Source organism: Xenia sp. Carnegie-2017, unplaced genomic scaffold, assembly GCF_021976095.1.
Source record: "Xenia sp. Carnegie-2017 unplaced genomic scaffold, XeniaSp_v1 HiC_scaffold_21, whole genome shotgun sequence".
NCBI lineage: Eukaryota > Metazoa > Cnidaria > Anthozoa > Malacalcyonacea > Xeniidae > Xenia > Xenia sp. Carnegie-2017.
Genome location: NW_025813484.1, coordinates 2,034,028 through 2,052,881, shown reverse-complemented (window position 1 = coordinate 2,052,881; position 18,854 = coordinate 2,034,028). Strand labels below are relative to the sequence as shown.

General features: G+C 34.1%; 2 protein-coding genes across 4 annotated transcripts; one reads left to right on the top strand and one right to left on the bottom strand.

The window, feature by feature from the left end:
• Window positions 1-590: 590 nt before the first annotated feature.
• Window positions 591-1,948, top strand: LOC124444292 (guanosine-3',5'-bis(diphosphate) 3'-pyrophosphohydrolase MESH1-like; the record flags this gene model as incomplete). The annotated part of the gene is made up of 3 exons (XM_046994872.1): window positions 591-686; window positions 1,049-1,215; window positions 1,567-1,948. Coding segments are annotated over 3 exons (462 nt in total), but the record flags the coding sequence as incomplete, so codon positions are not given.
• LOC124444286 (eukaryotic translation initiation factor 4 gamma 3-like) lies at window positions 1,925-18,692 on the bottom strand. 3 transcript variants are annotated; one of them, XM_046994860.1, is made up of 28 exons: window positions 18,425-18,692; window positions 17,894-18,036; window positions 17,747-17,794; window positions 17,613-17,654; window positions 16,740-17,283; window positions 15,222-16,548; window positions 15,078-15,117; window positions 14,845-14,922; window positions 14,701-14,778; window positions 14,317-14,454; window positions 14,191-14,250; window positions 13,935-14,075; window positions 13,710-13,817; window positions 13,248-13,376; window positions 12,739-12,994; window positions 12,388-12,494; window positions 5,276-5,381; window positions 5,015-5,187; window positions 4,862-4,939; window positions 4,479-4,619; window positions 4,353-4,412; window positions 4,097-4,237; window positions 3,872-3,979; window positions 3,408-3,536; window positions 3,008-3,161; window positions 2,810-2,916; window positions 2,512-2,679; window positions 1,925-2,393 (listed from the first exon to the last, which is right to left on the bottom strand). In XM_046994860.1, the coding sequence occupies exons 1-28, from the start codon at window positions 18,444-18,446 to the stop codon at window positions 2,076-2,078; spliced, it is 4,944 nt and encodes a 1,647-aa protein (XP_046850816.1). In that variant the 5' UTR covers window positions 18,447-18,692; the 3' UTR covers window positions 1,925-2,075. The 3 variants fall into 3 exon arrangements, with proteins under 3 accessions (XP_046850816.1, XP_046850818.1, XP_046850819.1); XM_046994862.1 differs by lacking the exons at window positions 1,925-2,393; window positions 2,512-2,679; window positions 2,810-2,916; ... (7 more) ...; window positions 5,015-5,187; window positions 5,276-5,381 and adding exons at window positions 8,721-9,215; window positions 9,302-9,448; window positions 9,540-9,627; ... (5 more) ...; window positions 11,715-11,838; window positions 12,015-12,220 and having other exon boundaries at window positions 18,425-18,665; XM_046994863.1 differs by lacking the exons at window positions 1,925-2,393; window positions 2,512-2,679; window positions 2,810-2,916; ... (7 more) ...; window positions 5,015-5,187; window positions 5,276-5,381 and adding exons at window positions 8,721-9,215; window positions 9,302-9,448; window positions 9,540-9,627; ... (5 more) ...; window positions 11,715-11,838; window positions 12,015-12,220 and having other exon boundaries at window positions 18,425-18,664.
• Between the last annotated feature and the right edge of the window lie 162 nt (window positions 18,693-18,854).

The following is an 18,854-nucleotide window of genomic DNA, read 5'->3' as shown; positions in this document are numbered from 1 at the left end:
CATTATCCAAATTACATAGCTATTGAAATAACTAGAACATGCACGAAATGGGTTATTCCAGTGCTTAGAATGAGCTTTTCATTTTTTCTAAGTAATTTTCCCACGGTTGAGCAAAACTGTGGACAAATAAGCAGCTTACGGAGGAGAACACACCAACAATGACGTTAAATGCTAAAAATATTCATCTTCCAGAGTAAAGAATCCAATCAATGCTTTTTAATATTTATTATCAATTGATTCTTCTCCATTATACATGTACATCTCGTTTTCAAATTAAGTGAAAGAGACGAACATTTGACCAAAATAATTTCTTATAAATAAGATAAGTCATACGGGCATGAATAATATGCCCAGGCACACACTGCAGTTTTCAAACAAATACAACATATTATGTCCACACAATTGTTCATTTTTCATTACGAGTTAACAAAAAGCGCGTTCCGTAATCAGACAATTTAAGTTTTAGTAAGTATTAAATGGACGACAAAATAGTCATATTTTTGTTCATGCTTTATCTCGCTGTTCAGTTCTCGCCGCCTTCAACAGCAGCTGATTGCAACCATTCAAAAAAAGATATTGCCTGACGACGAAACAATCCACAGCAGACGCCATACATTAATCATCCCATAGGCGTTGCTTATATACTCTGGAAAGAAGGTGATGTTACAGACATTGTTGTTTTACAGGTGAAGTCATCAAGAGTTTAAGTTTCTTCAATAACGTTCTCCGCCAATCAAATAACTTCCTGTTGACCAATCATGTGCTTTGTGCTGATTCTAACACAATCGTTAACCATTATTATTGTACAATCTAACCCAAGAAATAATTCATATTTCACTGATATTCACTGATTTGAATTTTCTTTTTGAATGTTTTCCACCAAACATTTTAATCATTATGTGTCGTTTAAGTTGCGAACAAAATTTTTCAAATCATATATCAACCAATACAATCTCTCAAACATAAGCAATGATCAAACTCGAACCAAACAACGAGTGAAAACTACGCTAACTAGCTCACTTAAAACAAATCTTCGTTCTTGATGAAGGCTGCAATATTACACGACACTGTCGAAGATACGGACACAACATTTGAGGAAATTGAAAGAATATTTGGAACTGAAGTGATGAATCTTGTCAAGGAAGTCACCGACGACAAATCGTTACCGAAACAGGAACGAAAACGCCTTCAAGTTGAGCATGCTTCTGCAAGCAGGTAAGAATATGCACAAATTAGCCACAGCAGAAAGCACAATGTATTGGAAAACCATTTTGATCGTAGGTTGTGTGATGATTCATGTTTGGCAAAGAAGAAACACAATAGATACAATGAACGCATTAAGATAGAAAAATAAATTGTCTGACTCACATTTCTTGTTTCCTTTCATAACGAAAGGACTTAAATAGTCCACACCGCACACAAAGCTCACTACGCTCGATATAAAATCATCTCGCATTAATATAGAAAATCGAATGTTTACTAAGGTTTTCTCTAATGATGACACGTAGATAGAAATGAACGAAGACTTTTCAAGTTTTATGTATCGTCGATTCGTCGTGTTTTTAGTTCAAAAGCAAAGTTAGTGAAGCTGGCAGATAAATTGTACAATCTCAGAGATCTAGAGAAAGCGACGCCAATAGAATGGACAGAACAGCGAGTCCAAGAATATTTTCATTGGTCAAGAAGAGTCTTTCAAGGTTTAAAGGGAACCAATCAAAAATTAGACCAGGAACTAGAGCGTATACTAAATAGACATTCAGCTTGAGAGTGGAAATGTTCGCAGGTCTAGTTAAAAAAAGTGAAATTCCTGTCCTATTTTTAACACATTAGTGTCTGATTTACAAATAACGAAAATGTTAAAAGCATTAATGCGTAATTAAAATTTAAAAGGCGTGTTTAAAACGTAAAAATATCTCCGTAGAAATACATCCATGAATTCCCTGTTTAATTTACTTCAATCGACATTTATATTAAAAGAGGATATCCAAATTAATTTCAGCATTGTGTACATCACCAAATGGTATGTTTCCGTCATTTTTAACAAAAACGCATTTTCAAGCTTGATGTGCTCTTACTTACTGCTCCGTCATTTTGCCACCAGCTCTACGAGCTTCTACTTTTTCTACTTTGGCAGCAAACTCTGCCTGGATAATGGAAACTGTATTATATTTGTTGCTGTTTGGATCCTTAATGACGATCTTCGAACGTCTTTTGGATCTTGCCTTTTTGGTATTTGTGGAAATTCCTGTATTTGGTGCAGGTCGTTGTTGTGGCTGCTGTGGCTGAGTTTGTGAAATGTATTGCTGCGGAAATGAAGCAGTGCTTACAGGAAGCGGATAAGGTTGTGGAATATTTTGTATGAAACCTGGTCGCATTATCTGCCCATATGGTTCCTACAAATTGATCAATACACAACATGTGAAGCTACAAGAATATATGTTTGAGTGCTTGTTAGAAATGGTCATCAAATTATTAAAAACATTAGATACCTATTTACACATGAATCTTTACCTGTAGAACTTGATATTGACGTGGCATTGCACATTCTTGCATCATTAGTGGTTTTGGTGGGGAGGAGGAATACATTGTCCTGCCTGGTCTTAATGGTCGTTGTGATATTGTTATAGAAGGGGCTGTCATGTAGTGCTGATTACGCTGTCCAGGGATCATCACTGCAGCCTACATTTTTAAAAAAAACTAAACGTTCGAACAAGTCAACAACATAGTCAATAACGAAGTAATTTTATGCTGTGTCGATAATCATGCAGACATAATAACGCCGTTAAATAAACAAATAACTGAACAATACCTTCGTCATATTTCTTAGTTTATTTTGGTCAATAGGCTGCGACTTTTCGCAATTTCTTGTAGTAATCCAGCCATCGTTTGCGACTGCTATAGGACTATCAAGTCCACCTGATAATTTTTACAAATAAAAGACAGATTCAATACAAAGTAGGCGTAATTACCTTGGTACGGAAAAACGCTTAAACATAACCGAAAGTACCCTTTTTCCACTCAGAGTAACGCTCTTCTTTTCGAGGTACCCATTTATTTTCTCGAAGATCAACGACATCACGAAGCATGAAAATCACACGCGATGACACTTTCTTGGCACTAATAATTTCGTTGATCTTATCGAAATATTGCACTATTCTCGGCTGAAAATAAAATATGAGGAGATAATGAAGATAATATTCTTTAAGAATGTCGTATACTTCATCCGCCCTCTTTAGGATAATTATTCACGCCAAAGTTATATTAGAATTCATCCTTTGTAAAAATGTGTCTCTAAAAGTAGAAATGACCACGATACTCCATGCAAGATATGATAATTCTCTTTGATGGTTGGCAAAGTTGAAATTTCTCCATTTATTAAATGGAGAGAACATGTAACCACTATTTACCTTAGCTTTTTCTGAATTAAGATCTTTACCAATGGTAAACAGCAGCTTGCACATACTTTCTAAGCTTTCCTCGTCACCAGCTTGAAGCAACTTAAAAATACAGCGGTGCATGATGTTTTCTTTCAGCAACTGAAAATAAACAAGATAAAGAGTTTCTGAGTAACATCTTTAAATTGTCAAATCAAATTTCTAAGCCAATAAACGTATGTTGATTTAGATTGGTAATTTCGAAAAGACACTGGCAACTGTCATCTTCTCTTCAAGAATGAGCATGATCTTTGTTTAGCTTAATTTCCGTTTGTTATTTTTAAGGCGGATTCATTTAAAATTTCAAACAAAAAAAAAATACATGTATAAACACACAGGCGTGATCTTTCAAAATAATAAGCCACTCTGCATACTTTACTATTACCATGGCGTGAAACAAAATAGTATACACAGAATCCAATGAAAAGTTTACAAACCATAAGTTTAAATAATTCCCCCATGAATTTGATGTTTCCTAACATTCGCCTCTTATTTTTGGCCAAATCTTCGTCTAGCTCTTCTTTCTTTGCTTTTTGTTCTTCCTCCTTATTAATCATAGAAATTTTAAGCATAAAATATATCTGGATGCTTCACGCAAGGCTGGTATAAACTAATCAATTTAATTCATCAAATTCATCACAGTTAACCTATACAGTATTTACCGACAATCCTTCCAATTGCTCAAGTTTCTGTTTTTCCAACAAAGCTTCATCTTCCTTTTCTTTCTCCAATTCTTTCCGACATCGATTCAACAACAACTTTCGAAAGGACACAACATTACCATCAACATCATTTATCTTTAACTAAAACACAAAAAACTGGCATCATTAAAAAACATTGATGATTTATGATGAATGTATCGTTGAATAAAGATTCAATAGTCGACGACAAATATGACAATGAATTTGAAAGACTTACAAGACACAAACATCGACACATGTTGGCGTATGCAAGGCAAAATACTGGTTCACCGATTGCCTAAAAACATATGCATTGTTTAAGTGCTAACATCTTTAATAAAACCAAAAATGTTGCTGTTAGTACCTTATGTTCAAATATTATATCAATGACGTCTTCAAGACGTTCAGAGGAGTCAAGATTCAAAGCCATCATCTTTTCCACTAACGTCTTGAACTTCAGAGGAGTCAGTTTGTTTAAAATCGCCACAACATTACGATACAATTCCTAGCCATAAAAATGCAATAAAATTTCATTTGATCCTACTATAAGCTGTCCCACATTTCATTTAGTTGAATACAACGTGTTAAACGACGTACAATTTTTAATTTGAATTTTATAAATGAATTTTAAATTTCAACTCCTACATGACATGCATTTTTAATTCATCTAATGTAAAACAATCATTTTGATGAAACTGCAAATTCAAAACAACTCGAGAAAATAAATTTGAAAAAAAACTTGCATACTGCTGTAGTTTTTTCTTCCTCAGATAATCCCTTTTCTCTCTCTTTAGGTCGCAGCCATTTGCTTTTGCTTTTGTTTAGCTGTGAAATGTATTGTCATCTTCTAAATGAGATTGTAATGAATTTGTGCAAAATCAAAAATGAAGTAGTACTTACAGGTAGCGGACGAAATTTTAAAATACGGGGTGGTTGTGGAACGTCCAATATGACATCAATATGGGGCAGGTTTGCTGGTTTTTCCTTACAAACTTGCATGTGTCGACATTGTAAGAGAAAATCTCGTTCGTACTTTCTCCTTTTCCGTTCAACAAGAAGCCCGGATTCTGCCACTAAAAAAAATTTGTCATACATAACTTATGAATTGCATAACAAATTTGCAAAACTTACCATACATTTATGGTAAGTTATGCATCTCACCGTTTTCAATCTCACTTTCAACTTTAATATTTTCTCCTATTGTTTTCTCTTTATCTTCCCAAGTCAGATCTTCAACGTCAACAATTATGATGTTATCAACAATGGGCTGAAATTAGTCACAAATTCCATCACGACAAGCCTTTGATACATTGCTAAAATGATTTAAAATTTCTAGTGCAACAGCACAAACGCTGTATGACTTATTTTGCAGGTTGAGAAAAGAGAATTTCCAAGACATAGTTTTTTTCTAAAAAATATTACGTAAATTTGGCCAAGATATTCTATAAAACACCATAAACAATACATTACAGACCATGAACTTTCTTACCTCTGGTGATGACTTCTTGTTGGTGTATGCATCAATGAAGTTTCCTCCAGTCTCACTTTTCAATTCAGACTTTTTTCTATCAACATTCATTTTTATTTCTTCAGCAACTGTCATAGGTTTTGGCAAATCATCCTTCTGTTTGCTCATTTTTTCCATGTCTCTCACTATGGTGTCGTTGCTTTTATCAGAATTATCTGTTGCAGAAAAGTGAGGAGTCATTGTGCCGTCAGGAGTATTTTCAAGGTTTCCCGATGTGTCAGTATCAGAATTTGTGCTGCTTTTAAATGGAGTAATCATACTTCTACAACAAATTCCTTGGTCATTACTAAGACTTATCCTTCCATCATTATTGAGTCTCTCTTCCTCCTGCAAAGGTAAAATACTTCAAACTTAAAATTTACACAAATTCTTTTCAAACAGTTATGTATACGCAAGAGCCAAACTGTTCAAATGTAGTTCACTTCAAATATATGTTCTGTGATTCCAATCATTTCAGAATGAAATTTGGAATTTGAAATTGTCATTGTCTTGCACTACACAGATATTAAAGTAACTTCACAAACAAATACATTTGATAATCAAAAATGAAGTTTGGCAATTCCAACACGCATCCTAAAATAGTTCAGTTAAAAAAATAACCAAATGCAATTTCCCCCTGGCATACACCTTAACTGAAAGAAATATGAAAAGATTGAATGACCTACTAGCTGCAAAAAAGCTTTTTTTTCATCCTTCTCAATCTTGTCCTATTTGCAATTAATTAAATTTACACTACATCTATGAAAATATCTTGATTGCATACAAATTTCAATGCAAGATAAATTATAAACAAAATCACCTTCTGCCTTTGTAGAATGAATAGCCTTTCCTGTAGATCTTCCTTTTCCTATTTTTGACAGAAAAATAAAGTAATATAAACCACTGCTTCCAACCATTTACTTCACAAGACCAATGATAACCTTTGATTGTTTCTCAAAGGAGAGCTTCAGTTCATCGAAGGCTTTGACTTTCTGGTTGAACTGTGTAAGATATTTATATTTGAAATCATGTAGCCATGATGATGCAGACTCAAATATGTTCATCTTTATCTATATATAATATATTTCTTACATACTTTAAACTTCCACAACACAACTTCTTCTTGCAAATGGCTAACAACTTCACTATACTAAAACAAAATTGAGAAGTTCAAATGACAAAAATGTGGATTAAGACTCCACCATATGATCTACGTATTAGTACTTTTACCAAATATATACCTTGCTCGTGTATTCTTTGAGTTTAAGTGGCAGCTCCTCTTTCAATGTTTTCACCTAGGAAATATGTTAAATGGATATAAGTGTCAAAAGACAAATATAAAAAAGTAGAATTTAATATTTGGAGAGAAAGGGATTTATTTTTATATTATGTTAACTATCTGTAAAAACTCTCAAACAAAAGGCAAATTTCTTTTCAGAAAATCCTGTTAATAAAAAAACATACCATTTCTCTCTCCATTTGCAAAAGATTGTCATGACTAACTGTCATTTCTGAAAAGTTGCTCAATACAACTACATCATTGTCAGAGGGAGTAAATATTTCTTGTTTTTCAAGGAAGCTTGTGTCTATTACTTGAGAAGGATAATCTGAAAAGATGATAAAGAAACAATACCATCCCACAATATCCAAGATTGACTATAGGGTGTGTAAGGGCATTGTTAATAATTTTAAATCCAAATGTTCAACTTCACCACTCTCTCACCAAACTTATATTGTGTACTCAATTGGCACAATAAATACTGAAAGCAAAATGACATTTGTATTAAAGAAAAGTTAAAAGGGTATTCATATGACAGTTAGTCTGATTCACTTAATAATACACTTCCTTACACATGTTTCAAAACACATATTTATCCATCAAAACTCGTTGTGCAGTTATTACATTAACCTATTCTATGATTTTTTTCAAGAAAACGAAAGTAAGATTAAATTATAAGTGAAACTAATTTTAGAAACAAAAGTTTTTTATACCTTCCTGCGTCATCTCTGCCATCTTCTTCCGTGTTACTTTCACTTTCTGCCAATCGACAAATACCAAATGGTAAAGCATGAGTCAATTCCAAGATATACCTCCGCCCCCCGGGAATTTGGCCGGGCATTTGATTTTTTCGTTTTAATAGTTCAATTTCCCCGCTGCCGGGGAAAGGCAAGAAGGCACCCGGCAAGCTGCCAATGGCAAATGCCCCTCTCCGGGACCAATTAATTTTAATAAAGTAAATGGTTTGAACCCGGGAGTATCGTAACATGTTTGTAAATGTAGATCGTCCAGTTAACAACAACAAAAACAGTCCTTCTCAGGACTATACCAACCTGGACGATCTACACTTACAAACATGCAATTAATTTTAAATTACAAAAATTAGGAACACTTCCACAGACAAACTAACACATTTTTTTAATACTTTATCAAGCAAGATATATGAGAGTTCCTATTTAATACCAATAAACGACCTTATTTGTAAAGATGATAAAAAATTTTGAAATTACCGAGAAACAAATTACGAAATGAATATTATTCCTTTGTAATCAGTGTTTCTAAATAAGCTGCTGACCGCTGCACAAAAATACCTCGGGCTTTAAATTGTAAAAATTTGACGATGACGGTTGCTTTCTTTCAATGCTTCAACCAAAAATATCAGGCGGAAAAACAAATTCTAACGATAAAATTTCTTGAATTATTTAATGGCTTCATTAAAATCACTTTGCAGAGCTTATTATTTGCAATCAGAAAATGAATCAACATTAAAAATCAGTTGAATCTCTCACAAAGTAAACGCTCATCTTTACGGAGGAGAAGGGGAAGATAAGAAATCTTACCTTATAAAAGTCAACTAACACTATTTCTATTTTCTTCACAGTTGACAAGATCATCCAAATTATATAACTAATGAAATAACTAAAACATGTACGAAATCGGTTATTCCAGTGCTTAGAATAAGCTTTTCATTTTTTTTTCTATGTAATTTTTCCACGGTTGAGCAAAACTGTGTACAAATAAGCAGCTTACGGAGGAGAACACACCAAAAGAGACGTTAATTGCTAAAAATATTCATCTTCCAGAGTAAAGAATCCAATCAATGCTTTTTAATATTTATTATCAATTGATTCTTCTCCATTATACATATACATCTCGTTTTCAAATTAAGTGAAAGAGGCGAAAATTTGACCAAAATAATTTCTTATAAATAAGATAAGTCATACGGGCATGAATAATATGCCCAGGCACACACTGCAGTTTTCAAACAAATACAACATATTATGTCCACACAATTGTTCATCTTTCATTACGAGTTAACAAAAAGCGCGTTCCGTAATCAGACAATTTAAGTTTTTGTAAGTATTAAATGGAAGACAAAATAGTCATATTTTTGTTCATACTTTATCTCGCTGTTCAGTTCTCGCCGCCTTCAACAGCAGCTGATTGCAACCATTCAAAAAAAGAAGATGTTGCCTGTAGCGCAAGTCCTTTCGCCTCTTGTCGCGAGTGATCTTCGTCTTGTTTCCAATTCAAAAAAGCACCCTCTGTTATCACTTCTTCGTCGTAGAGAGTGTTGAAAAATTTTGACAACATGTCTGAAACGAAAAGCAAAGTGAAGCAAAACGATAAAATACTCGGTGAACCAAAGCAATTTGATTACAAAACACAACACTTTTCACACCTTTTGGTTTGTCGTACTTGGCATATATTTTTTGTAAAGTAAACAAGGCTTCAAGCTGCAGTTTCATATTATTATCAAGATACTTTTTTAATATGTCACGTCTTGCTTTTAGTTTTTCTTCACAACAATCTGGACCGGTTTCTTTTTCTAAAATCAATTGCCCACTGATGATAAATCTGGTATGTTTCAACGAAATGCATATGTACGACAACACTGTAACAAACTCAATTAAAATTACCTTTCTTTATTAGACAACTTTCTGCTACAGACGAGACTAAATAATTTATAAATTCAGCTTCCTTCCTCTTTTTTTCTTTAAAATTTTTCTACAAAATAAAAAAGGAGTTGCATTACAGTCCAAATACTCAAACAAATACAAAAACACAAGCCATTACTTACCTCAATATGAGCAAATACAATATCGTTTCTTAATTGACTCGCGCAAAGTAATTTCAGTAATTCATCGTTAGCTTCAGAAGATAAAAAATTTAAATTCTAAAAAAGAAAAGGCAAATGACAGTATTCATCTTGTAATTCATCCACAATACAAATTCCAACATATACACACCTTTCTTGATAAGAACTCGTCTATGGTTAACCGTGGTGGCAGAATATTTGACCAGTCTATTTCAAGCTCATTCCACAATTTTACCACTTCACTTTCACACTACAATGTTTCCGAACATGAAACACAGTTACAACTTGTACAAACATCTTTGACAATGATAGTGAAGTTTGGCAATATACTCACGGTAGATTTTTTAAATTCCAGTAAGATCTCGGCAAATAAGACAGCCGCTTTACCAATCGGAGCAAGATGCTGCAATATCAGGGGTTTGAGGTCGTTAAGTTTGAGACGATCTCCAAGAAGTGGATTGATAATTTCCGCCAAATAGTTCCACAATTTCGGATAATCCATAGAATTTTCATCAGCAGCTTCGAAAATGTTGTTAAAACTACCAAATGAAAGAGGAGAGATAAAAAATTTTACAACGAAACGTTGTTTAACAAAACTTCACCATTGACTATGAGAACGTAGTCAAACATTGAAAATTGGTTAAAACTTCTAAGTATTGTACGTTTAAAAATAATTCTTAAAAAATAATTGAAGAAGCCAACTGACTATTAAAATTACTCACTAAAACTACGAACTTCAGTGTATTAAATCAGAACTAGCACATCACTAAAATTGTAGCTACCTCCACTATCACCAAACATTAGCATCCATAAAGTTTCTATTTGGTATCTCACCCTTTAAGTAACTGCTCCTTGCTGAGTTTATTAAGTGATAAAAGTTCGGCTAAAAGCCGACCTGTGTCACCCCGAACTTTCATTGACTTCTCGTAGGTGTATTCGACCGAGGTCGATACGAAGAAATAATGAAGCGACGGTGAATTAAGATCAGTGAAACACGCGACAGCCTCCTAATAAGTTCAAAGAAACAAAAAGATAGAATACAACGATAAACGTATTCGAGCTACGCATACTCCAGTCGGATCGTTACAATCGTCATAAATCATATTCTATTATTGTCACTAAACAACAATCGAATTCATTGATTCTTGACAACATTCTACAACAAGTTCTTAGCAATATTATTATTAAATGGTTTGAACCCGGGAGTATCGTTACATGTTTGTAAATGTAGACCGGCCAGGTTGGTATAGTCCTGAGAAGGACTGTTTTTGTTGTTGTTGACTGACGTTTCGAGAACCTTAGCGGTAGTCATCTTCAGAGTCAAATGAGGAGTAAACGTCAGGTTAGCCGTTGTTGGCGTATGATTCTGACGTTGCTTGCAAAACGTATGTAGTCGTTAGCAAGTTGTTCGCTCTGTCGTCCAAATGATCGTAATAAAGTAAATGGTTTGAACCCGGGAGTATCGTTACATGTTTTGTAAATGTAGCTTGTCGAATCGTCAGTCAACAACAACAAAAACAGTCCTTCTCAGGACTATATCAATCTGGAAAATCTACATTTACAAACATGTAATGATACTCCCGGGTTCAAACCATTTACTTTATTACGATCATTTGGACGACAGAGCAAATATTATTATTAACCCGTAACAGTAAGACAAAAAAAATATTACTACCAACCTTTATATCTTTGATATTTGCATATTTATCAATAAGTGCAATTGTCTTCTTCGCAAGTTCTTCTTCACTTAATGATTCATTCACCATCTCGTTCTTGTTCTCATTCTCTTTAACTTCAGGTTGTTTTTCTTGACTAGACAATGGCTGCGATGGCAAAAAAACGGAATTAAAATAATTGTATGAAAAATGCGCTTAGCAGTCGTCAATTTGTGCACATAACCACTCGCAATACAATATTGCAATTTGCTAAATGGTGAACAATTTGATAAGTCACATATCAAAAAGTGTCAATAATATAAATATCAGCCATGTAAAACCTGTATCGTATAGTGAGATTTTTCGCTTGATGTGTTTGACAGAGCCCTGGCAGCCTCTATGGCACTCTCTCTGCCGCTTTTCTTTCGACTTTTATCACTACCACGTGGACCTGCTGACGAAGTCCTACAAATGAAAAATTGAAATAAAGAATGTTCTCTCTAGCAACTATACCACCAAAGTAAACCACATTTTGTTAATCTATATGATGCAGACTGCGGTGTTCCTGGTGCATTATGGAGAAAATACCAAGCTTGGGAGAAACTTTAACAATACAAATATGTTATATCTATAAGACGCACCTTGCACCAGTTGAGTTAGATCGTCGAGGATCATACAAAAATCTACCAGACGAAGGATCACCAGAACTGGATTGCAACGCAGAATATCTATTTCCCTGTGGTTGCTCTTGCTCTTGAGAGAAGTTGCTCAAACCTGCCGAACTCCCACGACCCCATTGACCAAATCGAGAGCTGGGACCGAGTGAAATTTGCTCGTTGTTCGCTCGCTGAAGGGCATAGAGTATTCAAAATTTTAATAGTCGAAAAACAAAGACACAATTTCCCAGACAAGCTAAAAACTCGACATAATCAAATATGCACATGCACAACAGGATATTGTAAGTTAAATAAGACATATTAACGCCAACAAAATAAACAAATAACTGAACCATACCTTTGCCATGTTTCTTAGTTTATTTTGGTCGATAGGCTGCGACTTTCCGCCTTTTCCTGTAGTAATCCAGCCATCGTTTGCGACCGGTTTAGGACTATCCCGTCCACCTGATAATTTTTACAAATCAAAGACAGATTTAATACAAAGTAAGCACATCTACCTTGGTATGCAGGAACAAAAAGAGTTTTTCTCAACTTAGTAACAGGAGCAATATTTTAAGGAGCAGCAACAGCAGAAAAACAATTGTTTTAAAAACGAAACACAAGTCTATAGCATGTAAGAGTTTGTATATAGAAATTACTTTAAAATTCACTTGCTACTGTTGTGAAATGCGTGAAAACAAACCTTTACCTGAACTACCTTTCTTTATTTGTTGTTTATCCTTGGCAGGCAATTGTGACACTAATTTTTGTTCCTGTTGTTTCTCCATTTCTGCTTCTTTGTGAATTTGGTCAATCGTTTTTGGGTTAACATGCTCCTCTCTTCGAGGTACCCATTTATTGTCTCGAAGATCAACGACATCACGAAGTATGAAAATCACACGCCATGACACTTTCTTGGCAATAATAATTTTGTTGATCTTATCGAAATATTGCACTATTCTCGGCTGAAAATAAAATATGAGGAGATAATGAAGAAAATATTCTTAAAGAATGTCGTATACTTCAAACGAGTCATCCGCCCTCTGGGATAATTATTCACTCCAAATTTATATTAGAATTCATCCTTTGTAAAAATGTGTCTCTAAAAGTAGAAATGACCACGATACTCCATGCAAGATATGATAATTCTCTTTGATAGTTGGCGAAGTTGAAATTTCCCCATTTATTAAATGGAGAGAAGATGCAAACACTATTTACCTTAGCTTTTTCTGAATCAAGATGTTTACCAATGGTAAACAGCAGCTTGCACATACTTTCTAAGCTTTCCTCGTCACCAGCCCGAAGCAACTTGAAAATACAGTCGTGCATGATGTTTTCTGTCAGCAACTGAAAATAAACAAGATAAAGAGTTTCTGAGTAACATCTTTAAATTTTCAAGTCTAATTTCTAAGCCAATAAACGTATGTTGATTTAGATTGGTAATTTCGAAAGGACAATGGCAATCGTCATCTTCTCTTCAAGAATGAGCATGATCTTTGTTTAGCTTAATTTCCGTTTCTTTTTTCTAAGGCGGATTCATTTACAATTTCAAACAAAAAACAAAACATGTATAAACACACAGGCGTGATCTTTCAAAATAATAAGCCACTCTGCATACTTTACTATTACCATAGCGTGAAACACAATAGTATACACAGAATCCAATTAAAGTTTACAAACCTTAAGTTTAAATAATTCCCCTATGAATTTGATGTTTCCCAACATTCGCCTCTTATTTTTGGCCAAATCTTCGTCTAGCTCTTCTCTCTTTGCTTTTTGTTCTTCCTCCTTATTAATCATAGAAATTTTAATCATAAAATATATGTGGATGCTTCACGCAAGGCTGGTATAAACTAATCTATTTACTTCATCAAATTCATCACAGTTAACCTATACAATATTTACCGACAATCCTTCCAATTGCTCAAGTTTCTGTTTTTCTAACAAAGCTTCATCTTCCTTTTCTTTCTCGAATTCTTTCTGACACCGATTCAACAACAGCTTTCGAAAGGACACAACATTACCATCAGCATCATTTATCTTTAACTAAAACACAAAAAACTGGCATCATTAAAAAACATTGATGATTTATGATGAATGTATCGTTGAATAAAGATTCAATAGTCGACGATAAATATGACAATGGATTTGAAAGACTTACAGTAAACAAACATCGACACATGTTAGCGTATGCAACGCTAAAAACTGGTTCACCGATCGCCTAAAAACATATGCATTATTTAAGTACAAACATGTTTAATAAAGCCAAAAATGTTGCTGTTAGTACCTTTTCAAATATTATATCAATGACGCCTTCAAGACGTTCACAGGAGTCAATATTCAAAGCCATCATCTTTTCCACTAACGTCTTGAACTTCTGAGGAGTCAGCTTATTTAAAATCGCCATAACATTACGATACAATTCCTAGTCATAAAAAATGCAATAAAATATCATTTGATCCAACTATAAGCTGTCCACATTTCATTTAGTTGAATACAACGTGTTAAACTACATACAATTTTTAATTTGAATTTTAAAAATGAATTTTAAATTTCAACTTCTACAGGACATGCATTTTTCATTCATCTAATGTAAAACAAACAATCATTTTGATGAAACTGCAAATTCACAACAACCCGAGAAAATAAATTGGAAAAAAAACTTGCATACTGCTGTAGTTTTTTCTTCCTCAGACAATCCCTTTTCTCTCTCTTTAGGTCGCAACCATCTGTTTTCGCTTTTGTTTAGCTGTGAAATGTAATATCATCTTCAAAATACGCTCGCAACCAATTCATGCATAATTATTCTCCTCACCACTACAACTGGATGTGGAGCCATTGGAATAATTTTTCTTGGAGGTTTTGACCGGCTATCTCGTTTTCCACCACCGGGCTACGATGAAAAGACACACCCATGAAAGACGCCATGTTTTCGTAATTTAGTTTATTTAATGCAAGCAAAGCGCTTGAGTAGATATTTAACCACGCAAACATAGTTCACAGCTACATTTCTCAAAGAAATAAAAAATAAATAAATAAAAAACCCACCTGATTTTTCGGGCGTGCATAAGAAGGTAAGAATTCGGATCTGTAATGAAGTCAAAATAAATTTTCATCATTGAAATACCTTTCCTGTCTTAGCTAACACATATACTTCCACGCTAAGAGCATCAATATAAAAATGACCATTACCTCTGCGAGCCACCACCACTGCTCCCTGTTCTACTCTGGGGTAAAGTTGCTGTGCTGTTCTCTGGAGTTCCTGCACAGTTATCAGCAGTATCTGGTTTGATATCAGGTGTTGCTTCACTATCATCTGGAGGAATTAGATTTTTATAATGGGTTACAGCACTAGGATCAGGTGTTTGGTTTTTATCAAAAGACGCTTTAGCACGAGTTTCTGGATTGTGGTCAGAAGTAGCAAAAATGTTATCAGAAGCTGCTACAATGTTATCAGAAGTTGATACTATGTTATCTGAAGTTGCTACACTGTTATTTGGACTTTCTTTGTTATTTTCCGTCATTTGCTTACTGTCTAAGTCACTCTTGAGTTCTGTTCCATTTTTCTGTGTCACGAAATCTAGATGATCAGACTTTGTTAGAATTTTCTTTTCTACATCATCTGGTTCTTTTCTCCTATAACTGATTTCAACATCAGATTCAATGTTTCCATTCTGTTCTCTGTCAGCTTTCAAAACTTTCACTTCAGTTTCATATGAAGTTTCTTCTTTGGTCTTTTCCTTCATATTTGAAGAACTTTGTTGAGCTTCAAAATCCATCTCATCTTCCTTCTTTGAATTATCAACAACATTGGCATTTTTTAATTTAGCATTTTTGGCTGAATTTTTCTCGATTTGCATTGGACAATCCTTTACTTCCTGATCACGAGGAGTTTTACCATTCTCAATAATTTTTAAATCTATCCTACTCTTCTCTCCTTGGCTGGGTTTTTCTTTGTTAGTACCTTCACTTTTCTCACCATACAATTTGCCACCAGCTCTACGGGCTTCTACTTTGGCAGCAAATTCTGCCTGGATTGCTGATGATTCTGTTTGTGCAGCTGTATTAGCCAATGGAGGGGTGGCAGTTGATCTACCATTAGCAGTTCCACTATGTGTTCTTATTTCTTCTGTAATATCTTTTTTGCTGTTTGGATCCTTAATGATGATCTTCGAAGGTCTTTTGGATCTTGCCTTTTTGGTATTTGTGGAAATTCCCGTATTTGGTGCAGGTTGTTGTTGTGTTTGCTGTGGTTGTATGGGTTGGTTTGATTGCATATGGGAGTAATACATAGGTGGCATTCCGTTATAAAGTGGTGGCTGAGTCTGTGAAATGTTTTTTGGCTGTAACGAAGCAGTGCTTACAGGTAGCGGATACGGTTGTGCAATATTTTGAATAAAACCTTCATGTACCTCTGGTGATGGCTTCTTCTCAGTGTACGCATCCATCAAATCTCCTCCTGTATCTTTCTTGTTGATGTCTTTAAATCGCTGTCTTGACGATTTCTTTTTCGGTTGTTCTGTGAAAACAGTGTATATTGATAATTTTTGAGCTTATCGAAAAACACTTCTCATATACGCAGTGAAATGGAAATACAGGAAATACGTTTGCTTGACAAGTGACAACTCCACCATAACAAACCAGAGAAATTTGATATGACTTTCATTGTTTGTTATTAAATACTTTACTATAGTTTACTAAATCTCAAACCTGCTGGTTTTGTGGCTTGTGGCTGTGATTGCTTTCCTTGAGACCTTTGATTGCTCTGTTTTTGATTAGGTTTGTCTGCCTGGGAATGGGACTTCTTCAATGCTGGTGTTTTATCTGCTTGCTGATTATCAGATTTCAGCACTGTCTCTTCACTACTTTCCACTTTGTCTTCTTTTGCAGGTTCAGACTTTGTTTTTGTTTTACTATAAGTCTCACTTTTCATTTCAGACTTTTTTCCATCAGCATTACTTTTTATTTCTTTTACAACTGCGGTAGGTTTTGGCAAATCATCCTTTTGTTTGCTTGTTTTTTCCATGTCTCTCACTATGGTGCCGTTGCTTTTATCGCAATTCATTGCGCTAGGTTCCTTATCTGCTGCAGAACAGTCAGGACTCTCTGTGCTTCCAGGAGTATTTTCAAGGTTTCCAGATGTTTCAGTAACGGAATTTGTGCTGCTTTTAAATGGAGTACTCATACTTCTACAACAAATTCCTTGGTCATTACTAAGACTTATCTTTCCATCATTATTGAGTCTCTCTTCCTCCTGCAAAGGTAAAATACTTCAAACTTAAAACTTACACAAATCTTTTCAAACAGTTATGTATATGCAAGAGCAAAACTGTTCAAATGTCATTCACTTGAAATATATGTTCTGTGATTCCAATCGCTTCAGAATGAAATTTTTGGAAAGTTGAGAATGTTGGACTTTGAAATTGTAATTGTCTTGCACTACACAGATATCAAAGTACGTTTACAAACAAATACATATGATAATCAAAAATGAAGTTTGGGAATTCCAACACGCATCCTAGCCAAATAACCAAGTGCAATTTCCCTTAACTGAAAGAAATATGAAAAGATTGAACCACTTACTAGCTGCAAAAAAGCTTTTTTTGGATCCTTCTCAATCTTGTCCTATTTGCAATTAATTAAATTTACACTACATCTAAGAAAATATCTTGACCGCATATAAATTTCAATGCAAGATAAATTATAAACAAAATCACCTTCTGCCCTTGTAAAATGAACAGTCTTTCCTGTAGGTCTTCCTTTTCCTATTTTTGACAGAAAAATAAAGTAATATAAAATTTCTATAAAGTAATATATCAGTAGCAAATTTCTTTTCAGAAAATCCAACTGATACAAAAACATACCATTTCTCTCTCCATTTGCAAGAGATTGTCATGACTAACTGTCATTTCTGAAAAGTTGCTGAATACAATTACATCATTGTCAGAAGGAGTAACTATTTCTTGTTTTTCAAGGAAGCTTGTGTCTATTACTTGAGAAGGATAATCTGAAAAGATGATGAAGAAATAATACAATCCCACATTATCCAAGATTGACTTTGACTTTAGGGTGCATAAGGGCATTGTTAATAATTTTAAATCCAAATGTTCAACTTCACCACTCTCTCGTCAAACTTATGTTGTCTACTCAATTGGCACAATAAATACTGAAAGCAGAATGGCATTTGTATTAAAGAAAAGTTAAAAGGGTATTGATATGACAGTTAGTCTGATTCACTTAATAATACACTTCCTTACACATGTTTCAAAACACATATTTATCCATTAAAACTCGTTGTGCAGTTATCACATTAACCTATTCTATGATTTTTTCAAGAAAACTTAAGTAAGATTAAATTATAAGTGAAACTAATTTGAGAAACAAAAGTTTTATACCTTCCTGCGTCATCTCTGCCATCTTCTTCCGTGTTACTTTCACTTTCTGCCATTCCACAAATACCAAATGGTAATAATCCAAAGTATTTTAAACTTTGCGAAAATTTCATATTACACTTCAAAGTTTTAGAATACAATAATAAAGAATAGATATCATTAACGGTTCAGTAACATGCCAAACTTTTAAAGATGATAAGAAATTTCGAAATTACCGAGAAACAAATTACGAAATGAATATTATTCCTTTGTAATCAGTGTTTCTAAATAAGCTGCTGACCGCTGCACAATAATACCTCGGGCTTTTGAATTGTAAAAATTTGACGATGACGGTTGCTTTCTTTCAATGCTTCAACCAAAAATATCAGGCGGAAAAACAAATTCTAACGATAAAATTTCTTGAATTATTAAATAGCTTTATTAAAATCATTTT

What these genes read in the sequence shown, in the direction of transcription:
- LOC124444286 (XM_046994860.1), bottom strand. Translation starts at nt 18,446, where the DNA reads ATGGCAGAGATGACGCAGGAAG. An exon ending in AGTGGTGGTGGCTCGCAGAG is followed by an intron (nt 15,118 to 15,221) that starts GTAATGGTCATT and finishes ACTTCATTACAG; the next exon opens with ATCCGAATTCTTACCTTCTT. An exon ending in AGCAATTGGAAGGATTGTCG is followed by an intron (nt 3,980 to 4,096) that starts GTAAATACTGTA and finishes ATGATTAATAAG; the next exon opens with GAGGAAGAACAAAAAGCAAA.